This window comes from Manihot esculenta, chromosome 9, assembly GCF_001659605.2.
Source record: "Manihot esculenta cultivar AM560-2 chromosome 9, M.esculenta_v8, whole genome shotgun sequence".
NCBI lineage: Eukaryota > Viridiplantae > Streptophyta > Magnoliopsida > Malpighiales > Euphorbiaceae > Manihot > Manihot esculenta.
Genome location: NC_035169.2, coordinates 7,527,410 through 7,545,522, shown reverse-complemented (window position 1 = coordinate 7,545,522; position 18,113 = coordinate 7,527,410). Strand labels below are relative to the sequence as shown.

The window sequence follows — 18,113 nt, the reverse complement described above, 5'->3', positions numbered from 1 at the left end:
AAAAAGTAGGACCGATCCAAATCTATCCTAAAGTCTAAGACTTAGTTTTTGTAAGTACATGCAACCTTTGGGTCATCTAGCTACAAGTTGGTGTTTGAAATATGTTACAGCTACTCTAAGGTCTACACTTATGATTTCATATATTATCTTTAACAAAATGAAACCTTGTTGTTTCTCCATGGTTAGTTCAGGCTTTTGGCTAGGTCAAGAATCTATGCCTTACTATTTTTTCAATGCGGTGCTTTCTTTGATTATACTCATTACCAGTTGATAAGCTTGAGATCCTTCAATTCTTCATGGTTTTTGTGTAAGATGCTTTTAGGAAGGAGGAATGAATTAATAGAATAGAAGTTTCAAAGACATGAGCTTGAACGCCTTCCTCTTTTGTTGTGCACTTAAAATTAAGAAACTGTTAAATTGAGCATAATTGGATAAGGTTTCTTTGTACTTTGCACTTAGCTGGTGCTTTGCTTTGATTTGGGCAATTCTCAGCTTTATAACAGAGCACACCTCAATTGGCTTGAGTGTTGCTCTTGAGACAATGTCTGACCCCTTTTTCCCAAAGTGCTTGTTGAGTGCCCCATTTATTTGAGGAACTTTTAGCATTAGTTTCCAGCTTTTAGCATGGAATTGTTGGGTGGGAACTTTCCAGCTTTTGGCAATACGGCCATGTCGCAATCCCCACATTTCTGCAAGTTATTCACTATCTGAATAGGGGCATGCTATTTTAATCCTCGTAATGCCATATGCTATAGCTTCTCATTGTACCTGCGCTGGACATTTTCTATTTCTTCATCATCTATGTCAAACATTGCATTGGTATTATTTCCTGTGTTCTTTCAATCTCTTCTATTCATGGGTCTGTTTTGTCTCCTGTGGTAAAATTATGAACCTCCCCATCTATGTATATCAAACTGTATCTACCTGGTTTCTTTACTCTTTCATTCATCATCCGACTTCAACATTCTCCCACGTGAGCATTTACTCTGGCTGTAATTTTTGTGTTAAATATTTGGGGTAAGACTTTAACCTGTGTTTAATTGGCACACCAAGTTTGGAATTATGACTTAAATGTGTTGAGTTATTTCTCATTGGTTCTCCAAATCTCTGCAAGTTATTAACTTTTCCGCAATCCGATTTGGGATTCAAATACATCTTCCGAATGAGAAGCTCCGATATCATGTTAAATCTGAGTCGGGCCTAACTCACCATAAAAATTAGAGGCATATTACTCTTTCCACAACCGAAGTGGGATTCAACAATGCACAATAGTTTTGTTCACTTGTAGGAAATTAATTTACCATTTCGCACGCATATTACATCACTCCTTGTTTTAGGTTTGGCCGTTTGGCAACATTTTTGAAGACAAACTTGAAGGAGAGTTCCATAGTGTCTTGGGAAAAAAACGACCACTTTCAATTAATATATTTAGACTGATTGGTGATATGATCAAGATTCACATAGTAGAACTCGCCCACCGTGTGTAGCAATTAGCTATTTGAAGGCGACTCGGAGTTTTTGTTGTGTCTTGCTGCAGAAAAAAGAGCAAGTGAAAATAGCAGAACTATTTACAAGGAATTGAATATAGTGGCCTTGATGGGTAATGTTTGCGTAGGGAAGTGCAAGTTAAAGAGTGTTTTCATTCAGTCAACCTCTGATACCACAGGATTTTGCTTCCAATCCCAAAATCTTTCTGTTTCCAGTAATACTAACAGAAAACATGTCAAGGAAACCTCAGTTCCTATCCTAAACAAACCCCCAAAACAAATGGTAATGCAAGCTGATAATGTGTTGCAGAAAAAGTCAGAAGATGATTTTATGGAAGTATTCACTTTAGGGAGGAAACTTGGGGAAGGACGTTTTGGGACAGTATTTGTTTCTATTGAGAAAGCAACAGGGAAAGAGTATGCTTGCAAAGTGATTGAGAAGAGAAAGTTGATCACTTGTGAAGATGTAGAAGGTCTGAGAAGGGAAATTCAAATAATGCATCATTTGATTGCAAATCCAAATGTTGCATTTATCCAAGATGCTTATGAGGATTCTGAGGCAGTGTATATTGTTATGGAATTTTGCAGAGGTGGTGTTCTCTTTGATACGATCAAAGAGCATGGTCATTATACAGAAAAAGAGGCAGCTAAGCTTCTCAGGACTATTGTCACAATGGTGCAAAGTTTTCATTCATTGGGAGTTATGCATCGAGACCTTAAGCCTGAGAATTTTCTTTTTCTCAATCACCAGGAGGATTCACCTCTCAAGATAATTGATTTCGGATTATCAACTTTCTTCAAGCCAGGAGAAACTTTCAGGGACGTTGTTGGTACTCCATATTATGTTGCACCAGAAGTCTTGAAAAAGCATTATGGCCCTGAAGCTGATATTTGGAGTGCTGGTGTGATCCTTTACGCTTTGTTAAGTGGGGTGCCTCCATTTTGGGCTAAAACGGAGAAAAAGATTTTTGAAGAGGTTTTACATGGAGATCTTGATTTATTGTCAGAACCTTGGCCTGTTATCTCAGAAAGTGCCAAGGATTTGGCGAGGAGAATGCTTGATAGAAACCCTGCTACTAGAATAGCTACAGGTGAAATACTGTGTCACCCTTGGGTTAAGGCTAACGGTATAGCTCCTGACAAGGTTCTCAGTTCCTGAATTTACAAGGACAATGTATAAATAAATGAATAGCTACTGTATTCATTTTTAGTGAGCCTGAAATTTTAGTTTCCTCCAACAATATCAGTTAGTGATGGAAGCTTTCTGACCTCCTGAAATTTTAGATAAAAGACGTAGATGTTTAAAAGAGAGTCGACTGCTAGAAAGCCATTATCAACGCGTTCAAAAGATCTTGAAAACCATGAAGCCATAATCCAGAGAGGCAGGTATAGCTCTTGGCTTTTCACTTTCTTGTAGCCTTTAAGGTACCGAGACCTTCATAATGCATGACACCAAGTTAGCGCCACAACAAGCAAACAACCTCACAGCATTGTAAGGAAAAAAAAATCCACATAATAGGTAACAGGCAACAACCTTTCCATAAGCTCACACGTCACACCAGCAGAAATAAACACACATCAGGCTAGGCAGGAGATTTTTTCTGCCCTGACTGGGCGATAGGAGAAAAAGAGTATAAAATCCTAAGACAAGAAGGAGATTGGAAGTGTTTTTTCTCTCAATCAAAATACAGAGAGAAGAAAAACAATAACAACCTTCAACATTGTAATTGCAAATACAAAAGCATTTCATGGACGGATTTTGCTTAGTCCATTGTATAATGAATGGTTGGTGTAGACAATGGAAAAAAATCCTATAATATTTGCCAATCTTTAGCATAATGGCAATCTCCAAGTGCGGTGGAATGTGCAGAGTGGCCCAGACATTCATTCTCTTGTGCCCACTTTGCATAACTTCAAAGTGACCTCAGCCTAGGCCAGATAGTCACCCTCCCTGCCTCAGAACACGTAGTGTGTTAGACATCGTGCCAGCAATCTGAGTTATTACCCAACAGAAAGATAGTGTTATCGTCTCTTAAGCATTGGTTGAGCGCCCCTGTTAATGAGCTTATTGCTGACAGAAGGGAACAGGTCCTCCAGGGAATTATCTTTTCAGTTGGACACGTTTGGAAATCCATAAATGGTGCAGTGTACAATCAGGAGTTTTTAAAGACCCCATTAGCTCCCTGTAAGGATTGCACTAGGAACTTCAAGGCATTCAGGATCTTAGTGGTCAACCTCAGATAACTAGCTCTGAGCATTCGTCGATTCCGATTCACTATCGATTTGAATAAATTAAATTCAAAATAATTAAATTCTTTAAATATGAAAATTGAATCAAATTGCATTTTTGAGAGAATTAAATCAAATCAGTTCAATTTGATTTAGTTTGATTAAAAACGATTTTAGATGTGCTTTGATTAATTATACTTCAATTTCTCCTTATTCATAAATTCTATTATAATTTAAAGGTCTAAAACCAGCCGAAAACAAATCAAACTACACAAACCCAGAAGACAAACATACAAATAACACACATGCCATTGCACCGATTCCTCCGCCGTACTGATAACATCCATCAAAGCACCATCGCAGACAATCGATATGAGAACAAGCACAAACATAGGCAATCAACGAGAACTAATACCAAACCCAGAAACCAGAAGAAAGAAGTAAGCTAACAGACAACACACAGGCAAGAAGAAAGCCAAATGCAATACAAGTTGGAAGCCTTCGAAGTAGAGCTGACCATCCATACAGCGATATGAAAGAGCAGACGTTGCAGAGCTCAGTTAAATACAGTGTGCATTAGCATAGCGGTCCCATGATATTAACGTCATCAAAAGCAGAACTCTCCCGATAGCCAAATGGAACCTTCGATAATAAATTTAGCTTCAATAGAAAATCCTCATCACATGAAGACCTGAACTTACAAAAAAAAAAAGAAAATAATAAAAATGACAAAACAAACAACAAAGCCACCCACTCAGCCAGTGGGAGCAACAAAAGATGGAGGTACCAAAAAAGACAAAATCAAACAATCTCTTCCTTGCCTTCAGACAGAGGAAAGAAAAACACAACAACCGGCAATACCACTGACAGAAACAAAGGCAAAGAAATCGAATCCTAGAAAATGCAAAAGCTCCTCTCGACGGCCTGACCTTTCGCTCCGTTCTCTCACCCTTTCTCAAATAGTCTCTTTTTTTCTCCCTCCCCCTTTTTGTTGTTTCATGAGTTCATTAGTTGGCCAGATTTGATTTGGCAGCTGATTTTCTGACTATCTTACTATTTATGTAATAATTTTCTTCAAAGAGACTTTAATTAGGTGGGTCATTCTCATCTTTATAGATGGATAATGTTGGTGGGCCCTCGTAGTCATGGTGGTCACAATTTTTTTTTTTTTCACCTTCTTTATTTCTATAATTAATGATAATAATATATTTTTTATAATTGAGAGAGAGAGAGAGAGAGAGAGCTCTGCAAGATTATGCGCCGCAGCATTCCTCTCCCGGGGTCGATGAGAGAGAGAGAGAGAGAGAGAGAGAGAGAGAGCTCTGCAAGATTATGCGCCGCAGCATTCCTCTCCCGGGGTCGATGACCATGAACAACAACCCAAACCACCATCTAGCTCACCTAGCTTTGATTTCAAGTTTCCAACACCAAAATTATGCTCAAGGTTTAGCTATTCTTATTTTAAAACAAAATCCCTATTTCAAGCATTCAAGATTCAACTGCTCTTCACCCCAAAACATTGCTATTTCATGCCATTCCATGAACTTAATAATAATGTCTTGTACAGCGTAACAGGTCAAATAATTGCAAACACGTCTGAAACAAATGAAGACATTTCGTTCTATCCTCAGTCTTGTCACCACCTAGTATTGAGTGAGACATTGCTTGCTGAAATCCTCGAGATGGATTCAACTTTGGATGAGAAAAAAAAAAAGATGCACAATTGAATAGGAACCATACAAGAATATGAAATATACAGAAAAGGACTGTCAAGAGACGTGCCTCAAGCTGAATTTCAATAAAAATTTCAATAAACTATACAGGCAAACATTCCCATACCATATCCATCATTCACTGATCTACCAACAAGATATAATTCAATCCATAGAAACCAAAATGAAAGAACAGTGCATAACATACCCAAATCTGCAGCAGCAATGAATCCAGAAAAAGAATGCAAAAAATTTTGGCAATGTGACCAAAATCTATGGGCTCACATATACCAACATCAGCATCCCATGGATATGGAAGTTTGACTAGGGATTTTCAGACTTGTGTACTTGTAAGACATCTCCATTGCCTTGTACGAGGCCCTTTATCCAGAAGCAGTAGCAGACCAACATTGCTTGCGGAAAGCCCACACATAAACCTGCCAGTACAAAATACGACGATGCCAAACATCAGGACACCAATCAAAACTGCAAACCATGCCCCCAATTTTCTCAGGCCAAATCAACTGATGATAATTAGACATATAATGCACAATGCCACGCATAACTCTCTACCTCTCTGCAGAACGTATACAGTTTTGTTACAGCCAAATTACATCAGTTTCCCTTAAACTTAAGCTAGCACTCAAGAACTCCAGGGACTACTCCTTTTTCAGTTGCTGGATTTATACTTAGGTTGATTTTGGGGTTATGTAAACCATCTCCAAAAATAAAAAGAATTCTTCCCTTTTTTCTTCAATCAAGTTTGTGTGGACTGGCATTTTCTCCTAGGTTTCAGGTGTATCTTCCTATTGTATAAAATATTTTGGGGAAGGGGAAACAAGTTCTCTATCCATGCTGCGAATGTCACGACATAAGTACATTAATCAAAGAAACTAAACTCTTATGCAAATCAATCTACTCACCTGCTTCGACGAGCTTTATTTCTCCAGAAAACGAAGGGCACGATCCACTGAACAAAAAAAATGGAAGACAAGAAAGTTTAGTGCAATAGACAGTATGCAGCATGGTGAGCACAAAATAGCTTCAACAATACATGTGAATTAGTGAGATTCCAGCAATAAAACATGTCCCATAAATAATCAGTTTTAGACAAAATCTAGCAAAGGATTAATTTAAATAATAAAATGCAAAAAAAAAAAAAAAACTATAAAATTTGAAGAAGTAGCTGGCAAATGCTTTTTCAAGAAATTCAGGGTTGAATGGAAAGAAACATAAAAAAAAAGATTAGAAAGAACCTATCATCCTCATCATACACATAGGTAGTATGAATTTCATTATGGAGAACACCTCACGGAAACCATAGTGCTAATGATAACAAATAGTACATACATATTTCATTCATATGCACAGTGTGTCAAATTACCTTGAAAATGGACAAGAAGGAAAAGGTTCCAAGAAGAGATGGCTTCCTAACTGGCATTCGCCTTTCTGGTGACATTTCCTTGCACAAATGTTGGGCTATTTCTTTCAACAGCACCATCTGCGCTTTATCAGTGCGCATTGAAATAATAGCCTGCCTCATAGATTCCCTGTCAGCCTCAAGTGCCTGAAGCCTCATATACAGCTTTTTTATATCAGGATCGCTAACATCAGGCCGGTTTAATGTATCCCTTGGAGTTGAAATATAATCTTCATAAATCCCGGCACCAGCTTTTGGTTCTGCAACACTATTATATGGTACCCCACTGTGGACAGAATCAATGGTGTAAACTCTGTCACTCATGTCATCTCCAAAATCTGATGCATTATCCACCTTTCTCAAATTTGAGGAATCTTCTGATTGCGAAACATAATCCATCTTCTTAAAGCTATTGGTGAACTTGAATCTAGGAGATTCACTTGCAAGATCTGGAACTGTTTCTCTTGACCTTCCTGTGAATGAACTTGAACCATCCACAGAAAAAATCCTGTCTCTTGGCCGCCTAGGAGAATGGCCAACTATCACCTTCTCTAGGATATTCTTCGAGACAGAAGATTCCCCATCTAATTGACTGCTACTAGGACTTTGCTCCATCTGATTGATCCTGTATTCCAAATTCTTCAAACGATCCCGAGCATGAGGAGTCTCACCAAAAGCATATTTCTCAATGTCCACAATGTCATCATTGCTCTCCAAAACGATAGGGTTCTCATTCAAATGGCATTTCAAGGGTGGATAATCAAATGCTGGAAATTCATATTGGGCAGCATCCGAATTTCCAGCCATACTAGTGTTGCGGCTAACCCCACTTTTATCACCCTTCTCCCCCTCTGCCTCGGCTTCAGTAAGCCCAAAACTCATCATCCTATGTTTATAAGCCTGCATCTCACAAGTGAGTGATTGAATGGCCTGATCTCTCTTATATAATACATCCTCAAAAGCCAAAAGCTCCTGTTGGTCATGTGCCATCTTCTCCTCTGCAAAACGCTTGAATTGCTTTGCTTCCATTTGGATCTCTGCCTTCTCCCTCTGCAACCTCAGTATCATTGACATTGCCTCATTTGCAGCTGTTGAAGAGGCATTTCTCTCCTCTTCCAGTTCAGCATATAAATCCTGTATTGCCTGCTGTTGGCCACCAACTGTTTCACGTAGTGCAGCACATTCATTCTCAATTTCCACACGCGGATTTGAGAAGAGATCAAATCCAGGTATAAAAAACCGATTTCCCTCAAAGTCATCATATTTTCGTTTCACAGATCGGAACCAAGAAACTGAGGAAGAAGAAGCTACTAAAGAGCAACTACAGGCACAATTGCAACATTTCACCAAAGCCCTTGACCGTGAAGGTGAAGAGGTAGGTGGAAGTACTTCCAAATCCATAAAGCAATTAGCATTAAAATTTAAGACGATGGAAGATCAATGCATAAGTGTCACTACTACACAACAAAATCAACAATCTAAAATCAACGTGTAAAAGAACAGTCTCTATCTTTAGAGCTCTGAAATTATCTCCCTCCTTGATTTACAGATCTTTTAATGACAATCAAATCAAATTAGCAGCTACTTTTCCTCTGATATCAGTTAATCACACGCAAAAGACCTAAACCAATAAAAGAGAACTCAAAATTAAACCCCAACAGATCGGGAAAAAAATAGAAAAAAAAATAACGAAAGAGATTAAAGAATAAGCGCGGTTTCCTCAAACAGGCAAATAAAACAAAAATTAAAGAAAACTGAGCTTTACAAGGAAGAATTCATTTTTCCCCCAGGGAAATCTCTCCAAAAGGATTTCCATTAATACAAAAAGAATCACCAGAGCACAAGTGAGTTACCAGTGAAAAACCTGATTCAGAGAACAAGCGCGAAGAGACGAATTCGGATGTGAAATTCTCCCGGGAAAATGAACTTCCCGGAGAAACGACACAGTTTAAAGATCACCAAACATGAATACCTGTAAAACTTCCGCCAACTTTCCCGGAAAAAAAAAATGAAAAAGAAAGAACAGAAGGAACAGCGTTTGGAGGGAAGGAAAATCGAGTGGCGAGAGCGAGAGGGATTGATTTGGAAAACCTAGATTTTATTATTATTGTTATTATTTTTCAATGTGTTAACTGGAGTTAATTTTTATTCGTATCGATTTCCATTTACAAGAGAAACAGTGTATTTATCGTTTAAGTATATTTTAGGGGCAGCAGAAAAAGCAGGGATTGAACGGTTGATTAGTGATTAGTGATTATGATTAAGATCGTGATTAGTTTCAGTTGGATGGAAATCCCTGTTTAACACCTAATAAGTGCTGCCTTTTCCTTTTTCTTTTCTTTTCTTTTTTTCAATTTTTAAAAATTATTAGCAAAGTAATTTACATTTTTAATTAAAAAATTATTATTTAATCAATAATTATAAAAAACTCATTAATTAATTTATAAAAAAAATTATTAAAATTTAAAAAAAACTCATTAATTTTAATTATTAAATATTTTATTATTTAATTTATATAATATTTAAAAATTTATTAATTATAAAAATATCTTTTAATTAATTTCTATCTATTAATAATATTTATATTTTTTATAATATTTAACTGTTGAAATTATCAAATTAAATAATTAATAATTTTTTAAAAAATTTAAATATGTTTTAATATATTTTTTAAAATTAAAAAAAATAATTAATAAATTTATATTTATTAAATAATAAATTTTTTAATTATTAATAAAAATAAAAAGAGATTTGTTCAACGGCCTCGGAAATTTTCCTGTTTTTTCACTGCTCTCCTCTAAAAAGCAGTCAATATTATAAATAATAAAATTATAATTGATTTTTCAAGAAAATTGCACTTTGATAGGCATGTACTGGGTCAAAAAGCTCAACCTTTATGACAGGTCCCAGTTTTCAATTTATTTCTATTTTTAAATTATTTATTAATTATAAATTTTATTAATAAAATTTTTCAAACCATGGAACCAATTAGCAATATTTCTTTGGTAGATAGACTAGTTTTTAAAATTATTTCTTAATTTATAAATTTTTAAATTAATTTTTTTATCAAAAACTTAAACTAATTACTACCCATAAAAATACAATATGGTAATATATTTAGAACTTATGATTTCAAATCCAATTGATCAATCTTGATAAATTGAATTGAATTTCGATGGTTCAATTAAATTTAAATAATTTAAAATAAGAAATTAAATTTTTTGGTTTTTATTAAATTAAAAAAAATTATAATAAATTTAGGGGAAAGTATAAATCTATTATTTTAGGGAACAATAAATAATGGCTTTGGCTTCATCATGGGAGTAGTGAGAGACCTCTACCTTTTAATGATGGCATGATCAAGAGATGTCAATGATTGATAGAAATTATAATTAATCAAATCTATTTTCTTTTTCCAAATATTATGAAGGTATGAAATTCATTAATAATAATAATAATAATAATAATAATAATAATAATAATAATAATAATAATGAGATGAATCTGTATTCATCAATTTGTAAAAAAAAAATTGAAATAAATTACATTTACAATAATTATTTTAATACTCAAATTATTAAATTAAAAAAAAGTGTGTGAATTATTTAAAATTTAAAAATAATTATATATTTTAATTTTTGTATTGATTAGTTTTTATAACGTAAAAAAATTAAGTTAATTATTAAATTTTTTAAAATTTTAATTGATATTTATTAATGAATAAAAAATTTCACGATAATAAAAATTTATTGTATATATTAATAGTAATTTTTTGTATAATTTTATTTTATGACGAAGATGATAAGTTTTGATAAAAGATCGAATATAAGAATGTGAGTTTTTATTTTCATCGATGAAATTATGTATTAATTTATTAGATTTTTATAATTTTATTTAAGTAATACATACTAAATATATTAGTATGGAATTCTGATTATTTTCTCTCAATAATAAATACTCATTACTCTCTTAGTTTTTTTATTTCACGAAAAATATTAATATTGTATAAAAATATTTTTTTAATAAATTTTTAACTTTTAAAGCTTTTATAAAATCTGATTAATGTAAGGTAATTTCAATTAAGTTTTTTTTTTTTTAAAGTAAAACGATTTCCTTTAATGAGATGAAATTAAGAAAGTTCTCATATAATATTTCTATTTATAATATCTAATGTCAATAAAGATATCCATTAAATAAATATAATATTAATTATAATACCATACTATAGTTTATAAGGCAAGAAAATCCAATGCATTAAGATATAACATCACTTGAACTAGATTTAACTTAGCTAATATCAATTAACAATCAAAATTTAGTTACTAATAAGATAATCCTTAATTAATTAATTTCTTTCAATCTTTCTCTAAATTTCAGTTTATATTCTTCATTATTTAATTATTTAATTTAATAATATTATTAAATTTAAATCAGACATAATTAAAAAAAAACGTCTAAAACTCTTAATTAAATGAGAGTTTAATACAAAACTCTTGTTATTTCTTTTTATCGATTTAAAAACTTAATAGCTTTCTTCTCATAAATTTAATAGCTTTCATTTCATACTAAATAAAAAATTGAATTATTACTAAGTTTTTAAATTTTTTAAAAAATTATTAATTTATCTAAATTTAAAAATATTCAATTAAAATATCAATATATTTTATAAAAAATTTATTAATTTATCTATATTTAAAAATTACTCAATTAAAATATAATATATTTTATAAAATCTAACTATTTAATTTTTTGATTATGTGAAAAAATTACAATATTCGCGATTATAAAAATAATTGATCAAATAATTGAAATATAGAAATTTGATTATGATTAGTATTTTTGGGTATTCGATCCGACTGAATATAATAAGACGGATTTGAGTAATTATAATTAAATTTGAAATAAATTTAAATTTAAATTTAAAAAATAATATAATAATAATGCGAATTGAATTCAAATTTTATTTATAAAATATCAACTACTTAAACTCTCGTAAATAATTGGTTTAATATAAAAATATATATTTCATAATAATATTTATATATTTTATTTAAAAATTAAAATTAAAGTTTTTTAAAATATTAAATTTTTTAAATGAAAATTATTAATACAAAATATTTTTATTTAAATTATTAATTAAAATATATAAAATTAAACAAATTCAAAATTTATTTAAATAATAATAATTAATTTTAAAATAAATTTATATAATTTATATTAATTTTTAATCGAATTTAAAAGTTTTGAAAAATTGCTAATATAAATTAGATTTAAATTCAATAACTTAATTTTCATGGTATTCTATTTGTTTACTTCTTTAATCATCATGATTATTGAATTTTTTTTTTCTGAAATAAAATAACCTATAAGTTGCATTGTATTGAACCATGTCCTTAATGCTAAATCCGTGTAATAATTAAAAAAATTCAATTTAATATATTATTAACCTTTATTTAAATTAGTTAAAAATTTCAATTTAAAGACCCGAGTAATTGAGTTCTTAATTTTAAGTTAAACAAAAAAATTAACTAACTTGAGCTTTTTAATCTTATATCTAAATCAATAAATCATAAAATTTTGTTTTTTTTTTAAAGAGTCTAAAAATTTTAATATAAAGTGAGATTTAAAGGAAAATTTTAAATTAATTTAGACTGAAAAATTAAAATTAGGATATGTTGAACTTCCTCTAAATACAACGGTAAAATTTTAATCAGAGATGTTTTAGGTAATGAACCAATTAAAAAAAAATTAGCTGGATTATTTGAAAATTACCAAAAGACCATGATGGGTCTGCGGCGGTTACTTCGAGGGACATATCCGTCAAACTACATTCCAACGGCACACTATTTATTATGAATCCTTTCAAAATAATCCTGCGAGCCAAGAAACAATAGAGAATTGATCAATCTTTTGTCTTCAATTGACTTTTCATTCACAATTCTTATCAGCCATTGTTTACTGTTTGATAATTCTCAATCAAACAGTACATTCTCTCAAAGCCACCCTGATCTCCTGCTCGACCTCCATTTGCCAGCAATACAATCATCAACCTTCTTTCTATCTCTCTTTTCTCCATTTTCTCTGTTAATTTCTTTTTTATTTTCTACTTTTTTAATTATGGATTCTTGTGTTTTGCAGGGTTAGTTTCTTGGTTTTTTCTCTGGCTCTCTCTTGGGTTCATTATGGATTCAAGGTTTATGTTTTCTTCTACCAAGATTCAATCCCGAAGCCCTCTTCAGAGAAAAAACTCTAGCGAAAATGTAAGCGAATTGTTAAGGATTTTCATTTCTTGGATATATTGATGCATTTTAGTTCTTTTTGTGTTTCATATCAATTCATCCCTATTCTTGCTCCATGGTCCAAAGGAGAAAACCAATTTCCCATTAAAATTTTGGTGGATAATTATCTGCTTTCAAGATTCGACTAATTTGATGATTGGCTTGTTTCTCATGCAAATCAACAGTTGGATAGATTTATACCGAATCGGTCAGCAATGGACATGGATTATGCACATTACATGCTGACAGAAGGAAGGAAAGGCAAGGATAAGCCCGCTGTCTGGAGTTCACCGTCCAGCGAGCCATACCAGAAGTTGCTGGCGGACACCTTCAATATCACCTCCGGAAGACGCATTTTGGCATTCAAGAACAAGGCGCCTGCTTTTGTGAACCCAATTCCGCAAGAGCTCTTGTCATCAGTTCGTCAGCCTAAAATTGTCAAGGCCTGGCGCCACATTCCTCAGGTAAGTTCATATTCTACTTCTTCAATAGAGATTTCCACAGATTAAATTTAGCTATAATTTTTTTTGTCTAATTACTTGGAATTGATTTGCAGAGTCCAGAGAGGACACTGGATGCGCCAGACCTGGTGGATGATTTCTACTTGAATTTACTCGACTGGGGTAGCAGCAATGTCCTTGCAATTGCTCTTGGAGACACTGTATACCTATGGGACGCTTCAATTGGGAATACCTCTGAACTTGTCACTGTTAATAGCGAAGATGGTCCTGTTGCTAGCATCAGCTGGGCCCCAGATGGGTGTCACATTGCAATTGGCTTGAGCAATTCCGATGTTCAGATATGGGACTGCAATAATCTACAGGTAAGTAGCAATACTAATTCCAATTGGTTTTCAACAGTCATTGGTTACCGTCGTGGATTTGATGTATTCTTGTTGCTGACTTCTTACAATGTGACAATTCAAGCATGTACGAACATTAAGAGGTGGCCACCAATTACGAGTAAATTCCCTGGCCTGGAACAATCACATTCTTACTACTGGAGGAATGGATGCAAAAATCATCAATAATGATGTGAGAGTAAGAGAGCACATTATTGAAACATATAGGGGACACCACCAAGGAGTTTGTGGGCTAAAATGGTCAGCTTCAGGCCAGCAGTTAGCAAGTGGTGGGAATGATAATCTTCTTTTCATATGGGATAGATCAATGGCCTCTTCAAATTCACCAATGCAATGGCTTCACAGGCTTGAAGATCACAGAGCTGCAGTGAAGGCCCTTGCTTGGTGTCCCTTCCAGAGCAATCTTCTGGCTTCTGGTGGAGGTGGGGCTGACATGTGTATTAAATTCTGGAACAGCCATACTGGTTCTTGCTTGAATTCAGTGAATACTGGCTCACAGGTCTGTGCTCTCCTGTGGAATAAGCATGAGCGTGAGTTGCTCAGCTCTCATGGTTTTACAGAGAATCAGCTCATTCTGTGGAAATATCCGTCAATGGTGAAGATGTCTAAGCTCACTGGCCATACATCTAGAGTCCTCTTCATGACTCAGGTACCTATCCTGAGAATCTAAACATTTACTTTTGTTTTTTTTTCCTGTTGCAGCTAGATTTGAAAAATACTGATGTCTTATGTTACTGTTATCTGCAGAACCCAGATGGATACACAGTGGCAACTGCTGCTGGGGATGAGACCCTGCGTTTTTGGAATGTGTTTGGAAACCCAAAAGTGGCTAAACATGCATCCAAAGCTAATCCTGAACCGTTTGCTCATATATCTCGCATCCGTTGATAATCTGCTGCATGGGCGTAACCAAGGGGGCAAGGGGGAGCCCTCTTCCCCACCCCAAGGTTTTTTATTTTTTATTTTAATTATATATAGTAAAATTTATTTTTTAAATTAATTGTTCTTTCAATTTTTGTATTGGCCTCTCCAAAAATTTATAAAAACTTTTAATGAATATAATAATTTTAAATTTTTGATAATTAATCCCTCAAACATTCAATAAGTTTATCCAAATGTTATTTTGAAATTTTTATATTTATAAATGAAAAATTCAATTGATAATTTATTTCTAAAATTAAATGACACTCAATCTTAATATACAATGTATCATATAATCTTATATTAGTTTTCTTTCTATTTGAATTTTTAAAAAATCATTTTATATATATATATATATATAATTATAAAAAAACAAATGATTTTATTTATCTTACAAATTTTAGATTTATTAACTTAAATTATTTATGATATGTTTACTTTATATTTTATTTATTTTTATTTTTTATGTTTATTAATTTTTTTAAAAAAATTATATTATTATTCATATATTTAAGATTTATATTTTTTACCTTTTAACTCTATGATTTTTTTTTTTTTTTTATAAATTTTAGAATCGTTTGCTTATATATCTCGAATCCATCGATAATCTGTTCCTGTTCTTGATACTCCGGATGCTGAAAGTCTGATTGTTATGATGCGATCACTCAAATCCTATAATTACTAGATTCTTTATCCATCAAATCCTATAATTATTAGATTCTTTATCCATTGGCGGACACTCTCTAGATTTTCAAGGTACAACTAACTTTTCTCTCTTAAGATTTAAAATATTTAAAAGCAATACGGAATCAGAGTTCAAGATCTCAAGCTATTTCATTTCTTCTATTCCACTCACCTAATTTAATTAATATTGATTTGAGCGCTATTGATTGTACATAATAACCGTTGAGTTTCATACCCGCTCGAGCTGAGTCGGGGTCTACGAAGGTAGATCAGCTCCTGAGCTCGGAACGCCCCTAGATAAGTCTACCCCGCGGTTTTGGACTGGGCTTCAACATGCATGACAGGCCAGGTCGTCCACAAGCCCAAAACCCGGAAAGAAGGAAGCCAGTTCGGTGATGGGACAAGGGGAGAAATGAGCAGACCCCGTCCCTTCGCAGCCCTATTCGCATGCATACTGGAGAAAATTAAATGGTCGCTTGACATAGATAAGGCGACTGAGAGGCCAAGTTGAAGGGGATATACTGTAAACTCTATTTTCTAAATCTCAGAATATCATAAGGCAACAATCATCTCACATTTTCTCTTTGCAAGACTTATCAGCTTATAAAGGGTGTGATCCAGACTTATCGGTCCATTTGCATATAATGTCATATTCGAACGGCCTGTCCTGAACTGTTGTCACGGGTTTATTATTAATATGGATTATTTGTGTTTGAAATTACTAGGCCTAAGGAGAGTTGCAATTGTTCGAGACAATCAAAATTCCGCTAAAAAATGTTATAGACATTCCACCAAGGATTTGGGAAAAATATATATGTCTGTCGATCTATTGGAGCAGCTCAAGTCTTGTACAAAGGCGAGCCAGTAGACCCATTAAAAAAGTCTTCAGTCTTATAAAGACATTAAAAAAGACCTTATTGGACATTGACCATGAAAAGCACTAGGTAATAAAAGAAAGATTAATAAACTTTTGGATACAGAATTGATAAAAGAGACCCAACATCCCACATGACTTGCCAATATAAAACTGGCAAAATAAGTCCAATGGTAAGTGGCGGATGTGTGTAGACTTCACAGATCTAAACAAAATATATCCCAAAGATTATTACCCTCTCCCATCAATCGACAAGTAAATTGACTCCATCTCGGAACGTGCGATAGTTTTTTTCCTTAATACTATTTCAAGGTATTATCACATACTCACTGACATTCCACCAAGGATTTGAGAAAAGTGTATATGTTTATCGATCTATCGAAGAAACTTAAGTCTTCTATAAAGCTTGAGCTAGTAGACCCGCTTAAAAAAGTAGGCTTTGGCACGACCCTAAATAAAAACATTAAAAAAGACCTTGTTGATTTATTAAAAAATATGATAATAACTTTTTTCTGAACATGTTAAATATCGACAGCTTGGTTAAACCAATACAGTAAAAGAAAATAAAATTTACCCTTGAAAAGCAGCATGTAATAAAAAAGTGATTAATAAACTTTTGAATGCATGATTAATAAAAAAAAGAGAGGAAGAGATTAATAAACTTTTGGAGGCCTATCCTGCCTGACTCGTCAACGCTGATAAAAAAGCCCAACGGTAAGTGGTAGATATGCGTAGACTTATGGGTCTGAACAAAGCGTGTCTCAAGGATCACTACCATCTCCCATGAATCGACAAGTTAATTGACTCATCTCGAGATATGGGGTAGTTTCTTTCCTTAATACTATTTTAGGATATCATCGGATACCTATCGAGCCCGAGGATACTAAGAAGATAACCTTCATTATAGACGAGTGAGTTTTCAGCTATAATGTAATGTCTTTTAGGCAAAAAAATGCAGAAACAACATATTAAAGGCTCATGATTGAAATTTTTAAGGATTTAATCGGAATCACAATAGCTGATATAATGACAAGTTGTGCATTGGAAGACCATTATTTATATGCTCAAAAAATGCTACAGACAATCCATTAAGGATTTGGGGAAAGTATATGTCTATCGATATATTGGAGAAGCCCAGTCTTATATAAAGCTTGAGCCAGTACACCTAGTTAAAAAGGTACACTTTGGCGTGACCTTAAATAAAAACATTAAAAAAAAAACTTTGTTGATTTATTGAAAGACATGATAACAATTTTTGCCTAGAATCTAGAAGTGACAAGGATAGAGCTAACCATAATCATGTACAGGTTGAACATCAACCGCTCATTAAACCAATGCAATAGAAGAAGGGGAAATTCATGTAATAAAATAAGAGATTAATAGACTTTTAGATGCAGGATTGATAAACGAGGTCCAATATTCTACATGGTTTGATAATATAGCACTAATAAAAAAGTTCAATGGTAAGTGGTGAATGTATATAGACTTCACGGATCTAAATAAAGAGTGTTCCAAGCATCACTACCCTTTTCCATCAATCGATAAGTTAGTTGATTCTACCTCGAGACATACGGTAGTTTTTCTTTTTAATACTATTTTAGGGTACCATCAGATACTTATGGAGTCCGAGAATACTAAGAAGCCAA

General features: G+C 33.1%; 3 protein-coding genes across 4 annotated transcripts; 2 read left to right on the top strand and 1 right to left on the bottom strand.

Annotated features, from left to right (window-relative positions):
• Window positions 1-1,421: 1,421 nt before the first annotated feature.
• On the top strand, window positions 1,422-2,906 carry LOC110622728 (calcium-dependent protein kinase 1). Its single transcript, XM_021767330.2, has one exon. It carries the CDS (start codon window positions 1,597-1,599, stop codon window positions 2,644-2,646), a length of 1,050 nt encoding a protein of 349 aa, XP_021623022.2. The 5' UTR covers window positions 1,422-1,596; the 3' UTR covers window positions 2,647-2,906.
• A 996-nt stretch (window positions 2,907-3,902) lies between these two features.
• Window positions 3,903-8,998, bottom strand: LOC110622939 (myosin-binding protein 7). Of its 2 annotated transcripts, XR_006352065.1 has the most exons (5): window positions 8,702-8,998; window positions 6,813-8,469; window positions 6,352-6,398; window positions 5,637-5,865; window positions 3,903-4,407 (listed from the first exon to the last, which is right to left on the bottom strand). XR_006352065.1 is itself a non-coding variant. In XM_021767696.2 (4 exons), the coding sequence occupies exons 2-4, from the start codon at window positions 8,247-8,249 to the stop codon at window positions 5,763-5,765; spliced, it is 1,587 nt and encodes a 528-aa protein (XP_021623388.1). In that variant the 5' UTR covers window positions 8,250-8,469; window positions 8,702-8,998; the 3' UTR covers window positions 5,471-5,762. The 2 variants fall into 2 exon arrangements, 1 of the variants encoding a protein (XP_021623388.1); XM_021767696.2 differs by lacking the exon at window positions 3,903-4,407 and having other exon boundaries at window positions 5,471-5,865.
• Window positions 8,999-12,737: 3,739 nt separating this feature from the next.
• On the top strand, window positions 12,738-15,033 carry LOC110623574 (cell division cycle 20.2, cofactor of APC complex). The gene is made up of 5 exons (XM_021768569.2): window positions 12,738-13,108; window positions 13,312-13,590; window positions 13,683-13,949; window positions 14,053-14,637; window positions 14,736-15,033. Exons 1-5 carry the CDS (start codon window positions 13,031-13,033, stop codon window positions 14,874-14,876), a joined length of 1,350 nt encoding a protein of 449 aa, XP_021624261.1. The 5' UTR covers window positions 12,738-13,030; the 3' UTR covers window positions 14,877-15,033.
• Window positions 15,034-18,113: the final 3,080 nt, after the last annotated feature.

Bases quoted from the DNA above. Each gene is read 5' to 3' on its own strand.
- LOC110622728 (XM_021767330.2), top strand. From the start codon at position 1,597: ATGGGTAATGTTTGCGTAGGGAAGTGCAAGTTAAAGAGTGTTTTCATT.
- LOC110622939 (XM_021767696.2), bottom strand. From the start codon at position 8,249: ATGGATTTGGAAGTACTTCCACCTACCTCTTCACCTTCACGGTCAAGG. The intron at 6,399-6,812 runs GTAATTTGACAC...TTTTTTGTTCAG, and splicing joins CCTTCTTGTCCATTTTCAAG to TGGATCGTGCCCTTCGTTTT. The intron at 5,866-6,351 runs GTGAGTAGATTG...TTGTACTGGCAG, and splicing joins AATAAAGCTCGTCGAAGCAG to GTTTATGTGTGGGCTTTCCG.
- LOC110623574 (XM_021768569.2), top strand. From the start codon at position 13,031: ATGGATTCAAGGTTTATGTTTTCTTCTACCAAGATTCAATCCCGAAGC. The intron at 13,109-13,311 runs GTAAGCGAATTG...GCAAATCAACAG, and splicing joins GAAAAAACTCTAGCGAAAAT to TTGGATAGATTTATACCGAA. The intron at 13,950-14,052 runs GTAAGTAGCAAT...TGACAATTCAAG, and splicing joins GGGACTGCAATAATCTACAG to CATGTACGAACATTAAGAGG.